Raw genomic sequence first — 21,200 nt, 5'->3', positions numbered from 1 at the left:
ACACAAACTGCTGTTACACATTTACAGAAATGTCACATCATAGCTTTGTCCTGACATACATTAAAATGGGCAGGCTGCTTTATTACCTGTATAGCAAAGTCAATAAGCCCATTGATGTTAAGTGCTGGCTCCATAAGATCAAATATAAGCTGTATATGGTGAGCCAAAGGAAGATGGTAAGATGTACCTGAAGCGAAGCTAGTTATTTGTTCTAGAACGTTATTGGAGATCTGTGAAAAACAGAAAGCATCTCTATCATAAAACATTGCAACCACTCAGTATTTCTCTCCCTAAATATTAATATTTCTGTCATCAATTTAGATAAGTTATTTTCAATAACTGTTTACTAAAGCATCAGATAAAAAGCACTTTACACCAGTCAATGCTCCAGCAACTGACGTGAGGCAAGATTTTTTTTCTAACTTATTGGTTTATTACCATGCAGATGCAATTCTGACTCTGTGTTCTGTGCCAAAAATGTGTTAATTTACTTTAAATGGATTAACTTATTTTTAACTTTTGCCATTTCATGTTTATTCTTGAATGCAACATTTTAAAAGCATGATTTTAAATTTAAGTGTAGTATTGAATCTTTGTTTTAATCTTTAATCATTTGGACAATTTTAAAAGTCATACATTTTTGTTGATCATTATAATTAAATACTAAGATGCTTTATTAATAAATATCAAAATAAATCACAAAACATATATGGAAAAATTATCCAAAAATTTGCCAACTTGGTCACTTTTCCTTGATGATTTGTTTTTGATGAGGATCTCACTAAAATATATATTTAAAGGAAACTTTACTGGCATTAAAGGAATAATTATAATAATTAGCACTAATCACTTTATCACTAAATGTTGAAAACCTCAGTTGACAACTAGCATGTTTTAAATGGAAACACATTTGAAGTTCTTGATAAAGTCTCTCTATGGAAAGGCTACATGTAATTGAAATATTTCACATATTTGTTGTTTGTAGCTATTTACTAGAGTAGTTTTGAGAGCAGAAGCAAAAATAAGCTTAAAATGTTTAAATTCTACAAAAAAATTAAATCATCTTCAGATTTACTCTCTCTCTCTCTAAATGGAAGCATGGAAAAAGATTTCACTATCTTCCCAGAAAAAATTATAATGATAATTTGTGTCCTAGACCTATTAGTACTTCATATATAAGTAGTGCAACTTAAATGGTTACAATGTTATGCAAAGGAAGTACCTGAGAGGTCACCTGATGTTGATCAAAATAGGACAGTTGTTGCAGTTTTGTGAACACAGTTTCCAGAGTTGGAAATGCTTCTTGTTTATTCTTCCTGGCTTTTTGCCCTTCATCCCCATCTTAACAGATAAAACACTATTTTAGTCATTTTACATTTAACAGGGCCAGTGTCACTTTGCATTTTTACTGCTTCAAAGGCAAAATAAAAATAAATGAATGCCTCATTCTATATGACTGCATAATACACCATTCACAGCAGTGGTCTACTGTGCTTCGAAAACCATTTTCACAGCATATAATGTTTTAGGGGAAAAAATTTAAATCATTCAAGTATAAAAAAGTGACAGTCAAAAATATCCTAACAATTTTGCTAAAATGGTAATAAACACAAATCTTTCCTGGCTAACATATTGTATTCCAGATTTTAGCATGAACATAATTTTTACTGCCAAATTATTAATATGAACAGAGACACACATAATTGAAAAGACTAACTGCTGGTGCAGTTAAAAGGTAGACCTACTCTAGGTATTTCATGCTGTAGGCATAATGCCAGTATTTGATAACAGTGAAGGAAAGAAAGGCATATTACTTTAGAAATTTGCATGGCTCTAACCAGAACTTCCTCTACACAGTTCCTATGCATTACAAACTTTGGCAAGCTCAATATTTACCCCCCATTTCAGTAGTGCTTTTCTTATTCAGAATTTTCAGGATATCTTTGGTAATCTTCTTCAGCTGATGCCGTGCCTCATCACGCTCTTTGCCAACCCCATAAAGAAGAATCATGCGTTGGTTACATTCATGACTAGACGATTCATCCTGAAAAACAAGCAAAGCAAGCATATCAAGCAACTTTCATTTTCTCTTGATGACAGCTATTACGGAGTAAGAAGAGACAATTATACCTCTTTCCAATGCTAAGCACAACCTGGATTTACTTGCATAAGACAGACTAATTTTGCCAGGTGCACATCCCTTTTGGAAACTCAAATAAACTCACATGCATAAGTATGGACTGTGCAGCATTTACTTACTCTAGACCAACGGTTCCCAAACTTTTTGGCATCACGCCCCGCTTTTCATTTTTGAGAAACCCTCACACCCCCCCCACCTCTTATTTACCATCATCCAACCCCCCCAATAAAAAAAATTCAATTTGTAATTTAAAATAAACACAAACTTGATATAAAAATGTTACTTAAAATTAAAAATAAGCACCAATATATTTTTGGACGCTTGAGGGTGCCTGATGCAGCCCCAATGTGCCAGCTTCCAGAGCTGCCCATTCCAGCCACTCACCAGCCTGAGACCTGTGCTGCCAAAGCCAATTGCTCCAGCCCTGCACCACCAGGGCCAGCCAGCCACCCACAGAGGCCAGTCGCCGAATGGCTGCCCAAGCTGCCCAAACCTTGAGCTGATGGAACCAGCCACCCACCCACCAGCTGCCTGCCCCACACTGCCAGGGCCAGCTGCCCGCCTACCAGCCTGAGCCACCCGAACTCCACACTGTCGAGGTTAGCCGCCCGCCCAAGCCCTGTGCTGCCAGGGACAGCCACCTGAGCCCCGCAAGCAGCCTGCCCAAGCCCCTCCCCTCCCACAAAGCCAGGCACCACCAACTCCCAGCTGTTACCCCATCCCCATCTACCTCACCCTAGCTAGGCACCCCCAGCACCCAATCTAACCCCATCCTCCTCCTGCTCCCACATCAACCCACACTCATTCAGCTTTGCAGGAGGCAGCTAATTCCACATGGGTCTTCACCGGCTGCCTGCTTTTTATAGCATCTGCACCGGGTCACCCACGTAAAGTGGCAGGGGCTGAGCCAGAAGCAAAGGCCGGATCTTTCTTCAGGTTGGGGGGAATGATGCGGAGGTGGGGGCTGTGTCACCTCACGCTGCCCCAGGAATTACTTCACACCCTCCCAGGGAGGCATGCCCCCCAGTTTGGGAATCCATGCTCTAGACCTTGCATTCTCCCTGTTCACCCTCTCCCATGCTGAATATTGAGCTGCAGTGATCTCAATAGCAAAACCAAACTAACAAACCTGTGACTCAAGGACCTCTAGATACCAACTGCAAGATGGCACAGGGATAGCAAGATCCCTTGGATTCATCAAAAGGGGCCAGGAAAGGGCTGTACAGGCCTCATAGTTAAAGGAAGGTCACTCAAAAGTAGTGTGCTTTGAGATAAACTTCTCCAGACAGGAGGTGGGAGACACGTACCTCCCTGCTGGATTATTACATATTGCGTCTCTTATAATGGAAGTTTATTAGCATACTGAGTTAAATGCTAATGAAGAGCTTGTGGAGACATCAGAAGGACATTACCAGGGAGAAGTAAGGGTGGGGGTTGAGGGCACCCTGTTTTCAGTTGAGGCCTTGTTTGGTACATCTTGAAGGGCCTCTCTCTGCACCTCAATCTTCAATGGCAAGCTGCTAACAGGCCTGCTGTTATGAAAGGAAGGTATCATGATGCCTGGCTGGAAATGCTGCGAAAAGCGTCTTCCTAGCCTCAGAGGACTCAGGGGAGGATGTGTGCCTGTTGCTGACTTATGAAGAGAAAGCAAGTCCTAGAAAGCAGTGCTTGTGTTGCCAGAGACTAGTGGCATCAGGGAGATGATCCATAGCAATCCCAGGCAAGACTCGTTTATGTTAAGTGCAGGTGGAAGTGAGTTGCCTCATAACCCTGAGCAGGGCTTTTTTCCCATCAGAGCAGCGTTCCATCACCATTTACCCCATCCCTGCCATTTTTAAAAGGAAGTGGGGCAGATCCAAGCCACACATGGGTCTTTAAGGAACCCTTTGTGGCTCCCTGTCTGCCACCCATCACCCCTCCGTTGCCCCACCAAGACACCACTGCCAGCACCGGCCTCACCCAGGTAGGTGGTTGGGCTGGCGGGCTGCTGCAGGCCCAGAGCTAGTGGGAGGTGAGAACTGGGGGACAGTTTGGGCCCCACACATTGAGGGAGGATGAGCTGCTGGAGGCGTGGCTCAGACCCCATGTAGGGTGGGGTGGGGGAGGCAGCTCAGACCCTACACGGGGTGGCTAAGCCACTGGGGACCAGACTGGGCCACGTGCAGGGGGGCAATTAAGCCACCCAGGGGGTGGCTTAGGCCCCATGAGGGGCAGCTAAGCCACCAGAGGGTGGTTTGGGCCCCAGCGGGATGGCACTTAAGCTGCTGGTGAGGGTGGTTTGGGCCCTGCGGGGGGCGGGGGGGGGAACTCAGACCCCATGCAGGGCGGCTAAACCACCCAGGGATGGTTTGGGCCCTTGCATGTATTGGTAGGGGAGGGGGGCTGAGTCGCAGGGCAGGGAAGCCAGGGGCATGGTTTGGGACTTGAGTTCTACCACCTTTTAAGAAAAAAAAAGCACTAACCCTGAGTACCAATGGGAAACATCAGAGCATTTGTGCCACCTTCTTGTTAACATTTGGTCAGCACCTGGACAAACTCTACCAGTGCCTTTGCCACAGACTCTTACAATCACCCTGCAAGTGCATGTGACTCAGATTCTCTGCCCCACCCAACTGGTTTATATCTGTTAGGGCTGCAGTCAGCAGTGCTAATGCAGACATCTCCCTTCTGTATTGATACAGCAAAGATCCAAGATTTAATCTTCCTTTCCAGAAACCAGAACAAATATGGTACTAATAGTACATTAATACAACTGAAAAAACCACGAGTCCTTAGATAAATCAGTGCAATAAGACTTTATCCTTTAAGCTACAGTTAATTCCATATAGAGTACATTTGCTTTAGATCGTCTCCAAACAATCTAACACAAGTTTACTGGAATGCTGCATTAATGCACTTTAGAAGCAATGTTATCTGAAACAGGAAAAGACCTCGATGGGCAATGTTCCAAAACAGCACTTTGATTCAAGAAGCTGCATGAGTGAAAGGACATTGGAGTCAGAGTGCGAATGGCAGCTTGTGTAGATACAGTGAAACTATTGCTTAAGATGTTTTGTCGTAGGATCCATTTGGAACCGACCACACCACGGGGCTATAAATGATGTCTGCATAGAGTGAACACAAATGCCTTGTGTGTGTTTGAATTGGTATTCATATAATTTGCACTGAGCACTTCACTTCAACACACTCTACAAGTGATAACACACACACAATGCCTTCTGTAGATGGGAGAATTGAATCTAAGAGAGGTGAAGTGATTTGCCCGTGATCGTGGGACAAGGAAGTGATTGTACAAGAGTTTGTTTCCAGATGCTGCTCTTTCGAAAGAATCCTTCTTCCCTTTATCTAATGAGAAGGATTGTTTCAACGATGGGGTTTGCTTTCGAAAGAGCTGCATCCATACTGGTTTTCTTCTTTTGAAAGAATATGCAAATGAGGTTCCAAATAAGCAACTCATTTGCATTTTTGAATTCTTCATTTGCATACTTCTTTCGAAAGAGGAATGCATATGTAGATGCACCCACAATGTAAACTGTTAAATAAGCACAAACTGAATTTGGAAAATTAGGTGAAATATTCTGAGATCTACATAAAGGCCCAATAAATTGTACAGTAATATAAATTTCTTCTTAAAAGTAATAAATCATCACTTCACCTTCTGTTTAAAACACAATTAAATGTTTTCTAAGCAAATAATCAAAAATACAGTCCTGAATGTCTTCTGTAATAATACACATTATCACAAGTTAGAAAAATATTGATCATACAGTAAACTCTGTTTTTCTAGTATTCATTCAACCGGAACTCTCAAATAACTGGTACAAACACAAGTTTCCTGCACTAAACACAAGACCAACGCCCCATCCCCTGCCCCACTGCTGGGGACCCCCCCAACTACCTCTGTAATAAGAGACATATTTGAACATCCAGCAACCTCCTGGTGCTGGGGTTGCCTGATATGAAAGTGCTTACTGTATTATTCCGAACTTTTCAAAGCAACAACTATAAAGAAGTTTTTAAAGTACACTATCCGCAGTTTTCACAATGTACTTCAAGAGACTGAAAGCAGAAGGATAATGGCTCTACGTTTTTTTAACCAAGTATCTTTTCCTCCTTTCACAGGAAATAAAAGCGGAAGCACTGAGCCTGTCACCTGGAATTTAAAACTGTCTGCACAGCTAAGACACACAAATTTCAAACTGGAGAACAGAGCTTCTCTCTACTAAAGCTGGGACACGCAGCTTCCTTCTCTGTTGATCTGAAGGATTTTTACTGAAGTAGGCTGCTAAACTAATGCTACCTTCTGACTCTCAGGCTTAGAAAAAGAAAGAATACCGAAGAGAAAAAGGAACAGCAAATGATTATCTGCCAGCTCGATTATCAAAGATTATCTGCCGCTTTGATCTCCTACTGCAGGAAAGACCTCATATTTCATCTTTTTCTACAATAATAAGGTAATTTTCTCTCTCAAATTATTTTTCTGCTCCCTCAAACTTATAAATTAGCCACTGATTTACAGTTGCTATTTGCAGCTAAAATATATATTTACTCTTACAGATGGAAATATAAGTGAGCAAATTTGAATAATAAAAGCATCAGTGAGAGGCACACATCTGACAACTCAGAGAATCTGAAGCTATTTAACCTTCCCCCCAGGTCCTAGTGGGATAATACTGAAGTATTTTTTATAATTTTATTATTGCAGGACCTGAAGTGTACAATTCAGTGAAAACTTTGTTCTTGCAAACTCTCTTACATGGTATTTCCCTTTTCTTTCCAAAAAACATATTTGGATGACATAGTAGACCATCATATTTTGTACTAATTGCTGGGAATCCAATGTTCTCACTTTTGTAAAATAAGACAGAAAACCAAGGACCAAAATGAAGCAGCACTTTGTTCATTTACTTGACAACTGCACTTGAGCATTTAGTGATAACTGTTCATAGTACGCTAATAAATACTGTGAAATTTGAACAAAAGCTTAACATGAGTTCAAACTACAGGACTCTGCCAACAGAGTTTAATCTTTGCAGGAAAGTGGGGAGAGACTGTCATTTGTATTCCTATTATTTAGCACACACCTTATGAACAAGAAAATTAGTGAGGTTCTAATTTTTTCTGACAAAGACTATAAATCTTGTTTCTGACAATAAGGTGACATACAATTATGAAAATTAAGTTGCATCATATACAGTTATTAGAAGGGATCTGTTGGTAAATATTTTGACAAATCAGTGTAAATTTGGAGGGTTTTTTTTTTTAAACACGCTGGTAGCTGTAACTAAAGCAAATTATTCATAACAGCATTTCCCATCCAATGCCTTGTTTTATTCTTCTTCACAGCAAAACCATTAAGGCCTCCTAACAAAGACTAGGGAAAGAAATATACAGTTAATAAGTAGTAAATAGTAGTGATACTTTACACTTTTATAACACTTTCCATTTGAAGATCTCAAAGCACTTCAACATGCTGGATTTTAGGGTTCTTGGTCTTAAATATCAACAATGGGATGTCAAGTTCATAGATGACAAACTGATTGTGCAATCACCCTTAAGGTTTGAGACAGCTAGCTGATCCTTGCTCACATGCAACCTGAAATCAGTGTCTAGTTTGGGGTGAAGGGAGGGATTTTCCCTAACAGCAGATCTGCCATGTCTTACGTGCTTTGTGCTTTCCTGTGAGACATTCATTTAAGGAGCTGGATCTGTGTACTTTAAGAAGCTTTTGGTCTGACACTAGGGATCAGCGACCGTGAAGCATGCTAAAGGCTGCTGAGCAGTGCCTCAAGAATTTTGTTTCATCTTATTGTGCCAACCAGAAGGAAGGACAGGAGTCTCTTGAGGTGGAACAGCAACAGTATGTGGGGGAGGGAGCCAGACTTCATAGGACACAGATTCAAAGCACCCCTGTGCCTCTGCAAGTGCTCGAGTCTCCCTTAGAAAATGGGTGACTACTTGCACCACCTGGTGCCTAAAAAGTTTCAGGCCCACAGCAAGAAAAGGTGACTGCAGGGATGTACGAGAGGCTTTAATAGAATGCCTGACTCTGGGGATCACACAGCAACAAAGCATTTTCCTGCAACTTTTCCTCCCTGCAAGGGCTGCAGCTCCGCAGGTGGTGTGAGAGTTGCCACAGTGGTTTAGCTGCTTAGTGGTCTGGAGAGAGTACTGAGGACAGAAATAGCTCTGGAGATGTCTCCTGTCTCAAGATCACAGCTACAGACCCTCTCCCACCACCTTTCTGAAAATGATAGTGTGACTTCAGATTCCACCTTCCCTTAAGCTGAGCCAGACCCTTACTCACTCGCTCCCATCCACAGCCATAATAACCAGCAAGAGAAATAATAGAAAAGTTACTCACCGTAGTAACGGTGGTTCTTCGAGATGTGTCCCCGTGGGTGCTCCACAATAGGTGTCGGGCTTGCCCGGCGCCGCAGATCGGATCTTCCAAGCAGTTTCTGCTGGACCACGCATGCGCCGGCGCGCGCCGCTCCCTCGCGCGCTCCTGGCCATGTGCGCGATCCGGTCCCCGCCAGTTCCTCGACCAACCGCCTCGGGTGCCCCTGCAAAACACTAACAGAGATCCAAAGCGGGGAGGATGGGTGGGTAGTGGAGCACCCACGGGGACACATCTCGAAGAACCACCGTTACTACGGTGAGTAACTTTTCTTTCTTCTTCGAGTGTCCCCGTGGGTGCTCCACAATAGGTGACTACCCAGCAGTAACCCAAGATAGGAGACGGGTAATCGGATTATGTGCACCTTGTCCCCGAGAGGACCGCTGCAGAGAGACGGGTATCCTCTTGGAATACCCTGTGAAGGGCGTAATGTTTGGCGAAGGTGTCGTAGGATGACCAGGTCACCGCTCTGCAAATGTCTTTTAACGCAACGCCCTTGAAAAAGGCTGTTGATGCCGCCACCGCCCTAGTGGAATGAGCCCTGGGAGTGGCCGATAAAGGAGTCTTTTTGAGCTCGTAGCACATTTTTATGCAGGATACAATGTGCTTTGAGATTCTCTGCGAGGAGAGACCTTCTCCTTTCGATTTGGGAGCGAGGGAGACTAAGAGTCTATCCGTTTTCCGGAAGGACTTGGTCCTGTCTACGTAGAAGGCTAGCGCCCTCCTCACGTCCAGGAGGTGTAGGCGCACCTCTTCGTTGGAGTTATGACGCTTTGGATAAAACGAGGGTAGAACAATAGGTTCGTTAATGTGAAACTCTGAAGAAACTTTGGGAACAAAGGCTGGATGCAGCCGTATGGTTACCGCCTCCTTGGAAAAAACAGTGCAGGGTGGCATTGCCATGACTGCCGCGAGCTCGCTCACCCTACGAGCTGACGTAATTGCAAGAAGAAAGGTCGTCTTTATTGTAAGGAGGCGGAGGGGAACCGTGGCCAAGGGCTCGAACGGTGGTCCCATTAGCGTGGTAAGCACCAGGTCCAAGTTCCACGAAGGTGGAATCGGTTTCCGAGGGGGGTATAGGTTTACCAACCCTTTGAGGAACCTGGTAACCATGGGATGGGCGAACACCGTGTGCCCTTCCTCCTCATGCCTGAACGCCGAGATGGCGGCAAGGTGGACCTTCAACGAGGATAGCGAGAGTCCTCCTCTCTTGAGGTCCAGTAAATACTCTAGTATTGTAGGTATAGGCACCAAAAGGGGGGCCAGCTGTTTGGTAGAACACCAAGCCGTGAAGCGAGTCCATTTTTGCTTGTAGGTCTTCCTGGTGGAAGTCCTCCTGCTACTTTCTAGGACTTGCTGTACTTCCACTGTGCATGTGCTCTCTAGGGAGCTGAGCCATGGATTAACCACGCTTGCAGTCGCAGGCTTTGGGGGTGCGGGTGCACTATGGACCCCTGGGCTTGCGTGAGCAGATCCGGCGCCACCGGAAGAGGCATCGGTGGACGGTCCGACATGCGCAGGAGTAGGGGGAACCATTGTTGTCGATCCCACGTTGGGACTATCAGGATCATCCGGGCCCTTTCCCTCCTGGCTTTCTGCAAGACTTTGTGGATCAGCACTGTGGCAGGAAACGCATAAAGCAGGGGGCCTCTCCACGGGATCGCGAACGCGTCCCCCAGGGACCCCCATCCCAGTCCTGCCCTGGAGCAGAATCGTGGGCACTTCTTGTTGTGCTGAGTGGCAAACAGGTCTATTTGGGGAAAACCCCATGCGTGGAAAATTGGCCGTAGCAGATCGGGACGGATCTGCCACTCGTGTGAGAGTGCAAAACGCCTGCTCAGCTGGTCTGCCTTCACATTGTGCGCACCCGGCAAGTATGAGGCTTTCAAGATTATATTGTTGGCGATGCACCAGTTCCATAAGCGGATTGCTTCCACGCATAAGGCACGGGATCGAGCTCCTCCTTGCCTGTTTATATAAAACATGGTGGAGGTATTGTCTGTACTGATCCCGACGACTTTGCCTTGTATGTGGTCTCGAAAGTGTCTGCAGGCGTTGAACACTGCTCTGAGCTCCAGTATATTTATGTGTAGTGACTGTTCCGTGGGTGACCACAGTCCTTGAGTCACCTCTTCGCCCATGTGCGCTCCCCACCCTATGAGGGAGGCATCTGTAGTGAGAAAAACCGATATTTGCGGCTGGTGGAAGGGTACCCCTGTTAGCACATTCCTGGGGTTTACCCACCATTGTAGGGATTTGCGCACCCCGGCTGTGGGCGACACCACCCTGTGAACGGTGTGTACTGCCGGTTTGTATACACTCGCCAGCCAGAGCTGCATGCTGCGCATGTGTAACCTGGAGTTCTGTACTACGAACGTCGCCGCTGCCATGTGGCCCAGCAGCTGCAAGCACGTCAAGACCGGCACTGTAGGGCTGAAGGTGATGACCTGCACGAGGGAACCGATGGCCCGAAAGCGAGCCTCTGGTAGATATACTCTCGCTGTAACTGAGTTTATGCGAGCCCCTATGAACTCTATGTCCTGTGTGGGGTCTATTTTTGATTTTGCCAGATTGATAACCAGGCCAAGTGAAGAGAACATGTTTGCTGTGATGCGTATCATGCGCAGAACCTCCCCCTTCGAGGCCCCTTTGAGCAGGCAGTCGTCCAGATACGGGAAAATAAATACCCCCTGTCTGTGCAGGTAGGCTGACACCACTGCCAAGGTCTTGGTGAAGACTCTGGGGGCCGAGGAGAGGCCAAACGGTAGGACCTTGTATTGGAAGTGTTCGTTGCCTACCATGAACCGGAGGAATCGCCGGTGAGCCGGATGGATAGTTATGTGGAAGTACGCGTCTTGTAAATCGAGGGCTGCGAACCAATCTCCATCGTCCAGTGCTGTAAAGATGGAGGTGATTGTGGTCATCCGAAAACGTTGCTTGCGCAGGTACCTGTTGAGGCCGCGAAGGTCTAAGATGGGCCTCCAGCCTCCTGTCTTTTTCTCCTTGAGGAAGTACCTGGAGTAGAACCCTTTCCCTTGCAGTTGCTCCGGCACTCTTTCCACTGCCCCTATGAGCATGAGATGGTCCACCTCCTGCCTGAGCCTCGCTACATGGGAGGCCTCCTGGAGGTGGGGCCTGGGTGGAGGTCGTGGCGGTGGGAGCGACTGGAAGGGGATGGCGTACCCCGTGGCTATGATCTCCAGCACCCATTTGTCTGTGGTGATCCTTTGCCACTGGTAGTAGAATGGTCGGAGGTGATGGTGGAATAGTCGCTTCGGATGACCTTGTGCGATAGTAGTGATGGCGCAGCCCTGGATCTGTATGTCAAACTTGTGGCCTTTGGCCCCGCCCCGAGGACGCACGGCTCTGTTGTGAACGTCGCCTGGGAGTTCTGTACTGCTGGTGCTGTTGATGTCGCCCTTGCTCGTAACCCCTGTGGTACTGGGGGCGCTGTTGCTGGTACTGGTACCGTCTTTGTTGAGGGTAGTACCTTTTCTTTGTGTATGGAGGGGTGTAAATCCCCAGGGTCCTGAGTGTGGCTCTTGAATCTTTACTGGAATGAAGGACCGAGTCAGTTGATTCAGCAAACAGCTTCTGCGAGTCGAAGGGAAGGTCAACTATCTTCGCCTGCAGATCCCTCGGTATACCCGAAGTCTGGAGCCAGGACTCCCTTCGCATCACCACTGCCGTTGCTGTGGAACGTGCTGCTGTGTCCGCAACGTCCAGGGCGATCTGAACTCCTGTCCTCGAGGCCGCGTAGCCTTCTTGCACTATGGCCTTGAGCACCGGCTTTTTGTCCTCTGGAAGCGAGTCCATGAGGGAGGTTAACCTGGAATAGTTGTCGAAATTATGGTTCGCTAAGTGCGCTGCGTAATTTGCCATTCGCAACGTTAAAGTGGAGGAGGAGTAGACCTTTCTGCTGAACAGCTCTAGCTCCTTGGCATCTTTGTCTGTTCCCCCTGTCCTGAATTGAGATGTCTTTGATCTTTGTTGCGACGACTCCACCACCAAGGAATTTGGCTGTGGGTGGCTGAACAGGAACTCCATGCCCTTCGCCGGCACGAAGTATTTCTTATCCGCTTTCTTTGGGACAGGCGGAATAGTCGCAGGGGTCTGCCATATCGTAATGGCGGACTCTAAGATCGCTTCATCAAGCGGTATTGCTACTCTGGAGGAGGCCGGAGGTCTCAAATTTTTGAGGAGCTTATGGTGTTTCTCTTGCACCTCTGCTGTCTGGATGCCTTGCGTGAAGGCCACCCTCTTAAACAGCTCTTGAAACTGTTTGAGATCGTCCGGAGGATGGACGTCCCCCAGGGCCGTAGCCTCGTCCGGGGAGGAGAGCGAGGAACCGCTGGGGTACGTCTCTCTGGACCCTTCCAGTTCCTGCTGGTGATGGTACACCCTCTCGCTAGAGGTTTGCAAGGGAAAATCTCGGGGTTCCATAACCAGTCCCCCCTGAGATACTTGAGTCTCTGTCCCCGGTCGCAATTGCCCTCGGGGGTACGAGATCGTCTGTGGGGATCTTTCCCTAGTAGATTGCCGATGGTGTCTATGCCCCGCGTGGTAGGGGCGACCATGGCAGTATAGGCACTGTTCTTGGGAAGGTGACCTAGACCACTCCCTTGGTGCATACCCTCTGCGTCTGGGGGAGGGAGATCGTCGAGACACTGGAGAGAGCGATTTTGCATAATAGTCCAGCAGTTCAAACCCCAGGAAGGGTGAAGGTGGTCCCAGCCAGGGTGAGGCTGGTTGCAAAAATGGAGAAGGGGGTTCCGGGTAGGCTAGGGGGGACCCCTGCCTTCTGGTTGGAGTCTGCAACATAAGCGGAGGGCTGTGAGAAAGCAACTCCACAGCCCTGTCCGGAGAGGGGCTGCAATGCCTCCTCTTGTGTGCAGCCTTCCCCCTCCCTGGAGGAGGTAACTCCGCCCCCTGATGCACAGGGGATCCCGGCCCCGTCTGCACCGTGCTAGGCACGCTCGAAGGCGGTGCCGCACGTGCGGTGTCCTTCGGTGCCTGCAGGCTGCGTGCCTGCGCGCTCTGCACCGCCGGTTCCCCGGGGGTCGGTGCCGCTGCCTGCGGTGCCGCCGGTACCGGCGCTTGTTTAGCCACCGCCCTGCCTGCGGTGCAGGGCGGCTGGCTGATTATCGGAGGCTGAGCCGCTTCCACGTGGCTCTCCGTGCCGCTGCTGATCAGCTGTTGCTGCGGCTGGGGGCTGCTCGCTCCTCCCGTCCCGCTCGCTGTTGCTGCCGGCAGGGATCGGGCTGGGGAGGCTTTCCTCCGTTTTTGCGCTGATGGGGTGAGGGAGGCGGCTTTCCTTTTATGGGCCCCGGAGGGTCCCTCCTGCTGCGGCCGCTCTGGCACGTCTGGCTGGAGGGCCTTATCAAAAAGCAGCATTTTAAGCTGCATCTCCCTGTCTCTCCTTGCTCTGGCTGTTAATTTAGCACAGAAGGAGCATTTCTGTGCAACATGGGACTCCCCAAGGCACCTTATGCATAGACTGTGCCCATCGGACGCTGGCATCGCCTCTCGGCAGGACTCACATTTTTTAAATCCTGAAGAGGACATTGTTGGTGAGTCTTTCAGTTGTTAAACGGGTACTTAGCACCTTCTCTGTGCTGTTTTCCCCTTCCGATGGCCTGCCGCAGCAGGAGGGCTGATGGCCCTATGCTCCTGGCCTCCGGCGCTTGTTACTGGGACTGGATTGAAGCTGTCCCGCTTGTAGTTTGTTTGTTGCTTTTGTTTTTTTTTGCAAAAATAACAACCGGCTAACTTGCAGTAGCCTAAGTACTTGAAAAACTTTAAAGAAAAACAGTTAAAGTCATTGAATACGCTACTTGGCCTTAGCCTAGTTCGGATTCCGTCTGCAGCCGACGGCGGTTAAGAGGAACTGGCGGGGACCGGATCGCGCACATGGCCAGGAGCGCGCAAGGGAGCGGTGCGTGCCGGCGCATGCGCGGTCCGGCAGAAACTGCTTGGAAGATCCGATCTGCGGCGCCAGGCAAGCCCGACACCTATTGTGGAGCACCCACGGGGACACTCGAAGAAGAACCTGAGGTTCCTCCTCCCTCCCACCATCTGCTCTGGGAAGGGAAAGCCTCTAATGGCTTCAGCATTATTGAGACAGACAAGTCAGAGCAAAGGAAGACAGGCAAAGAATGACCTTTAGAAGAGGCACAAAGTGAGGTCAAGAGACAGCACTGACAGAGGTGATTAGTAAGAGGCATCATCATCATGACAGATACCACAGAGGGGAGGAAGAGGAAGGAAAAAGAATGAGAGAGGACAACTGGGGCAGCAATATGGAAAGGCTGGGGTAACAGGGAGGGGCAACAAAATAATCAGATGAGATGGGTCCATGGCTCCCCAAAAGTTCTAGGATGGAGCGCACAGGTGGAGGAGAAAAGAAAAGTTAGTGGATAATATACGCAGCACTGCATATGATTTTCTTTTAAACATGCACTCAATTATCACTACTGTTTAAATATATTGCCAAAAGTAACTAATACACCCAATCCTAACCCTGTATTAAAAACATGGGAAGAACATAGTCCTTCCCCATTGAAAACTTTGGTTTGAAGACATCACTAAACAGGAAAAAAATGAAATGATAGGTCTGCATTACCCCAGAATCATTATTTCTGCTAGTATGTGGGTTGTGGCCAAAGACCTTTAACCTACTACTGCATTGCATGTATTACTAAGTGTTGTCCACCAGGTGGCTCTAGCAATGAACAGAAACAGTAGCTGGTCAGCATTCACTTCTCAATTCTCCACAAAGTAGCAGGAAATCACTTGGAAAGATCATGGGTCTCCAAAAAGAATATTCAGTGGGACATATTCAGAGATGAGATTCTTCATACAGTTTACATCTTTTTCTAATCCCCCAAGCTAGAAGTCTGTATGTCAGACCAGTCAACATCCATTTATTGAGGTAGTAAATTTATCCCAACTCCTTTATCCGATGAGTCAAAAGAAAGGAGAGGAAAACAAGGTTGTAAGAGGGCTCAAATTCCTCAGCCATCATCCTATCTTAATTTTAAAACTTTCTTTTACTTTTGTCTTGCTTCCTGATGCATGAGTCTCTCCAACTGACCAATGTCTAAGAGTGCCTATTTTTATCTTAACTGATGGTGGCTTAAATTACTCTATATTATTTTTAAGAAAAACAGCCTCTGAATTTAGCCCTGTATTTGCAGATCCATTATCATAGTGGTGTAATAAATTTGCTATCATGCTAACATAAAACCCAATAACATTCATATTAACAGAGTAACCAGAATACAAAGAGGATAGACTGATTCAAATCACCAAAGTTGTTTAAATAACTAGTTTTAATTATAATTTAAATCGGCAAGCAGGAAGTCTTGATTTAAATAATTGGATTTTAACCATATTTTCCATTTGAACTCTATTTTCCTACAGAAAGGTTGATTCTCATGAATTGGTAACCTTTACACTAAATTTGATGTTTCTTTTTTTTGCTAGTCAAGAGTATATATGTGTGGATGTGTGTGTGTAGATTACACACACACACACAAAATTATACAGCCTAACTGATACTTTAGATTTTTAACGTTTGAATTTTTTTATTAAATTAAAACGGTGAATTATGCATTTCTTATTTACTAAATTAATTTATGCTTGTGATTTTTGTCAGTCAATGAAAATTCAGATTCAAGTAAAATGCATAAAATGTCATTTATGTTTTTACTTAAATAAATCTAGTTTAATATTACTGAATATTTATCTTCTTTCTTTACCAAAACATGTTCTGTATTTAAAACTAATTGCTTTATTAAACAAAGGAAGCTTCACCTATAGTTACTGAATAGATATATTTTCTGGTCATGATTTTTTAGGATTTTAGAGCTAATATATTTCATCCTTCCACAGTTAGTGTTATTAACAGATTAGAATAATAAATGAAGTTTTTCAGCTTTTTCAGCTCCCAAATGGCTTCTTAACTTTAAACAAATTGAATGGAACTAGCTGAATAAACTGAAATGAAAAATAACACCTTTTCTGTACCTGCCAAAGATGTTACTGCTGTCAAAAGCCAGGTTAGCACTTAAACAAATTAATGGTACAGGTTCTTAGTCAGTGATTTTCACCAGTTCAGCTATTTGACTTGGTATCAATTGTGGCACCAAAAATGTTCTGCTTAATATTACTTTTTATTTTTATTTTATTTAATTTTAAATAATTTCATTAGAATAGTTTTATGTCTTAATTGCCAATTTAAAAAATTAGTTTAAATAGGTTACTTTAAAAAAAACTATTTTAACTAAAAAATCTGATATAGAAACCAGAGGGGTAGCTGCGTTAGTCTGGATCTGTAACAGCAACGAAGGGTCCTGTGGCACCTTATAGACTAACAGAAAAGTTTTGAGCATGAGCCTTCGTGAGCAAAGACTCACTTCACCAGATGCTGGTCATGGAAATCTGCAGAGCCGGGTATAACTAAGCCAGAGCAAGGCTGGGGATAACAAGGTTAGCTCAGTCAGGAAGGATGAGGCCTACTACCAGCAGTTGATCTGGAGGTGTGAACACCAAGGGAGGGGAAGCCACTTTTGTATTTAGCTAGCCATTCACAGTCTTCGTTTAATCCTGAGCTGAGGGTGTCAAATTTGCAGATGGATTGTAGCTCAGCAATTTCTTTTTGGAGTCTGGTCTTGAAATTTTTTTGCTGTAGGATAGCTACTGTTAAGTCTGCTACTGTGTGGCCCGGGAGATTGACGTGCTTTGCTATGGGTTTTTGTATATTACCATTTCTGATATCTGATTTGTGTGCGTTTATTCTTTTACGTAGAGACTGTCCAGTTTGTCCAATGTATATAGCAGAGGGGCATTGCTGGCACATGGTGGCATAAATTATATTGGTAGATGTGCAGCTGAATGAACCCACGATGGTGTGGCTGATCTGGTTAGGTCCTGTAATGGTGTTGCTGGTGTAGATATGCGGGCAGAGCTGGCAACGAGGTTTCTTGCATGGATGGGTCCCTGAGTTAGAGTGACTGTGGTGCGGTGTATAGTTGCTGGTTAAGATTTGCTTCAGGTTGGCAGGTTGTCTGTGGGCAAGGACTGGTCTGCCTCCCAAGGCCTGTGAAAGTGGAGGATCATTGTCCAGGATGGGTTGTAAATCCCTGATGATGTGCTGTAGAGTCCTCAGCTAAAACCTCAGCTGTAGAGGTTTTAGCTGAGGACTCTACAGCACATCATCAGGGATTTACAACCCATCCTGGACAATGATCCTCCACTTTCACAGGCCTTGGGAGGCAGACCAGTCCTTGCCCACAGACAACCTGCCAACCTGAAGCAAATCTTAACCAGCAACTATACACCGCACCACAGTCACTCTAACTCAGGGACCCATCCATGCAAGAAACCTCGTTGCCAGCTCTGCCCGCATATCTACACCAGCAACACCATTACAGGACCTAACCAGATCAGCCACACCATCGTGGGTTCATTCAGCTGCACATCTACCAATATAATTTATGCCACCATGTGCCAGCAATGCCCCTCTGCTATATACATTGGACAAACTGGACAGTCTCTACGTAAAAGAATAAACGCACACAAATCAGATATCAGAAATGGTAATATACAAAAACCCATAGCAAAGCACGTCAATCTCCCGGGCCACACAGTAGCAGACTTAACAGTAGCTATCCTACAGCAAAAAAATTTCAAGACCAGACTCCAAAAAGAAATTGCTGAGCTACAATCCATCTGCAAATTTGACACCCTCAGCTCAGGATTAAACGAAGACTGTGAATGGCTAGCTAAATACAAAAGTGGCTTCCCCTCCCTTGGTGTTCACACCTCCAGATCAACTGCTGGTAGTAGGCCTCATCCTTCCTGACTGAGCTAACCTTGTTATCCCCAGCCTTGCTCTGGCTTAGTTATACCCGGCTCTGCAGATTTCCATGACCAGCATCTGGTGAAGTGAGTCTTTGCTCACGAAGGCTCATGCTCAAAACTTTTCTGTTAGTCTATAAGGTGCCACAGGACCCTTCGTTGCTGACATAAAAATGGCATCAGTGATGTTTATCCAACCTGAATGAAATGAATGCTCGAGTTCTCTGACTGATAAATGATAACCAGGCATTTTTTGTTTTAACAGGAGAAAGATATCAAAGTACAAATGAAAGCCACAGACAACGACAGCTACCCTGGAAATGAAAGTAACTGCAACAGTGATAACAAAATCAGTCAAGTTCTCTTTCCCATGCTCTACACTGTTCTCTTTTTTGTAGGCATTGTCATGAACGGCCTGGCGATGTGCGTGTTTTTTCAAATCTCCAGTAAATCTAATTTCATCATCTTTCTGAAGAACACAGTCATTTCTGACATCCTCATGATCCTGACATTTCCATTCAAAATTCTAAGTGATGCAAAATTGGCACCTTGGGCTTTGAGGGGATTTGTATGCCGGGTCACACAGGTCATATTTTACTTCACCATGTACATTAGTATTTTGTTTCTGGGCCTAATAACTATTGATCGCTATCAGAAAGCTGCCAGACCATTTAAAACATCAAGCACTAACAGCCTGTTAGGCACTAAGATTCTGTCCACAGTAATATGGATATTTATGTTTACTCTTGCACTACCTAACATGATTCTGACAAACAAAAAACCCATGCATGAAACAGTGAAGAAATGTGCTCTCTTGAAATCTGACTTTGGGTTAGTATGGCATGAAATTGTGAACTACATTTGCCAATTTATCTTCTGGGTTAATTTCATGATCATAGTTGTATGTTACATACTAATAACTAAAGAACTGTACAAATCATATAAAAGAACGAGATGCAAGGGCAAGGTATCCAGAAAAGCTGTAAATATGAAGGTATTTATCATTATTGCAGTGTTCTTTATTTGTTTTGTGCCATTCCATTTTACTAGAATTCCCTACACCTTGAGCCAAACAAGGGACGTTTTTCAATGCTCTGCTCAAAACATATTGTTCTACATAAAAGAGAGCACCCTTTGGCTGACCTCTTTAAATGCCTGCCTAGATCCATTCATATATTTTTTCCTGTGTAAGTCCTTTAGAAAATCCTTGCTCAATATGTTACACAAACGCACCCAGGAGCATGCCAACGGAGATAGTAGTGATGAGACACCACTGTAAGGCTATAACAAGAGCAAGTATTGTAAGTATCTACATGCTTAGTAATAATAAATACACAGATCTTACGCCTAGTAACATCAATGGTTAAATTACCACTTACTTGTCTGGGAATTGAATCTGTATCAACTCAGACTAGTTTCCATGAAAAAAACACACACAAACAAATGACCTACTGGTTATAGCTCCAGTCCAGCAAAGTATATCCTTAGGCTATGGCTATACTAGACGTAGAAATTGACTGCTGAGATGTAATTTTAGCTACGTCAACTGCGTAGCTAAAATAGACTTACCAGCAGTCAACTACAATTGCCGTCTACATGGAAGAAGGTCGATGGGAGCGTTTCTCCTGTTGACCTTCCTTAATACTTGCCACTCGTGAGGAGTTCTGGGGTCAACTTTGACCCTGGAAAGCATCATTTCACACATGCATGAAACAATGCCACTGAAGATCAGTCCTAAGCGGGTAGATCTTCTGCACTAGTGTGGCTTTATACTCAGTTACGCACAAGTAGTCTTCACAAGTCAGTCAGAATACTCTTGTGCTAAACTTTAAGCACATGTTGGATCCAGGCCTGTATGCCTCTTAAAACAATTGTAAACAAAAAGTAGTGCTTTAGTCATTGGATACTATACATGAATTTATAAACAGTGAGGGCTCAGAAGAAAAACAGTGAAATTCTGGCTCCCTTGAAGTTGATGACAAAGCACACTGACTTCCAGTGAGAACCAGGATTTCACCCAAACCAATTAAAATCCAAGAACAGCAACTAAAGTAAGCCCATTTTTAAAAAAGAAAGTTATCACCTTGCATTCAAATGCCAAACTACTAAGCATATGGGAGAAAACAAACTGTGTTTGCTGAATTAGCAGAGCAAACATTTCACTTCTTGCATTATACAATTTTAATTGTTAAAGTTATTAGCTGATTTATTTATAGTTGTATCCAGTAAGAAATACCATATAGTAAGCAAGTCTATCTAAACTAAATCTGAATCACTGAGTTCTCCCAGAATATATTATAAAAGACTATCCAAAGAACTATGGTTTTACTGTGAGCAGTATGTAAATTGAATACGACCGTTTTCAGTAAAACTAACTTGGTACAATATTTCCTGGGTTTCATGAGATGGAAGCACTGAAAAGGTTAAATCAACCTGAGCGTTAATATCAGCTTGTTAACATTACACTAGATGTCATTCTATACTTTTTAGTTACAGCTATTATTCATTTTTAGTTTGAAAAATGGGAAAGTCAGGAATGCAATTTTCAGTAATAACTGCCCACACAGTTGTGAGTGCAGATTGACTTAGGATGATGTAAGGAACCACTGGCAAACTCAGTGCTCTACAACTACTTACCAGACTCCTAGTCTGAAAAGTCTTCTACTGACATGGAAGGCCCTGATCCTGCAGACAGATATTACTTGCTGTGTTCTCACTATCGTCACAGAAAACACACACGGGAATAACAGTTTGAAGGATAGAGACAAAATATTATAACCTGTTAAAATATCTTAACTT

The 21,200-nt window shown here is 44.8% G+C and overlaps 2 protein-coding genes across 2 annotated transcripts in view; one reads left to right on the top strand and one right to left on the bottom strand.

Moving 5' to 3' along the window:
• The window catches only part of MED12L (mediator complex subunit 12L), a 295,842-nt gene that overhangs the window by 79,385 nt on the left and 195,257 nt on the right, over positions 1-21,200 (bottom strand). The window contains exons 16-18 of the mRNA XM_075003690.1: positions 1,897-2,044; positions 1,223-1,341; positions 87-230 (exon numbers count right to left, since the gene is read on the bottom strand). Coding sequence (XP_074859791.1) covers positions 87-230; positions 1,223-1,341; positions 1,897-2,044 — 411 coding nt within the window. The remainder of the gene's footprint in view (positions 1-86; positions 231-1,222; positions 1,342-1,896; positions 2,045-21,200) is intronic.
• On the top strand, positions 6,565-20,378 carry P2RY12 (purinergic receptor P2Y12). The gene is made up of 2 exons (XM_075004271.1): positions 6,565-6,594; positions 18,667-20,378. Exon 2 carries the CDS (start codon positions 18,688-18,690, stop codon positions 19,678-19,680), a length of 993 nt encoding a protein of 330 aa, XP_074860372.1. The 5' UTR covers positions 6,565-6,594; positions 18,667-18,687; the 3' UTR covers positions 19,681-20,378.

Source organism: Carettochelys insculpta, chromosome 10 (assembly GCF_033958435.1).
Source record: "Carettochelys insculpta isolate YL-2023 chromosome 10, ASM3395843v1, whole genome shotgun sequence".
NCBI classification, from domain to species: Eukaryota; Metazoa; Chordata; order Testudines; family Carettochelyidae; genus Carettochelys; species Carettochelys insculpta.
This window is presented reverse-complemented; position numbering and strand designations above follow the sequence as displayed.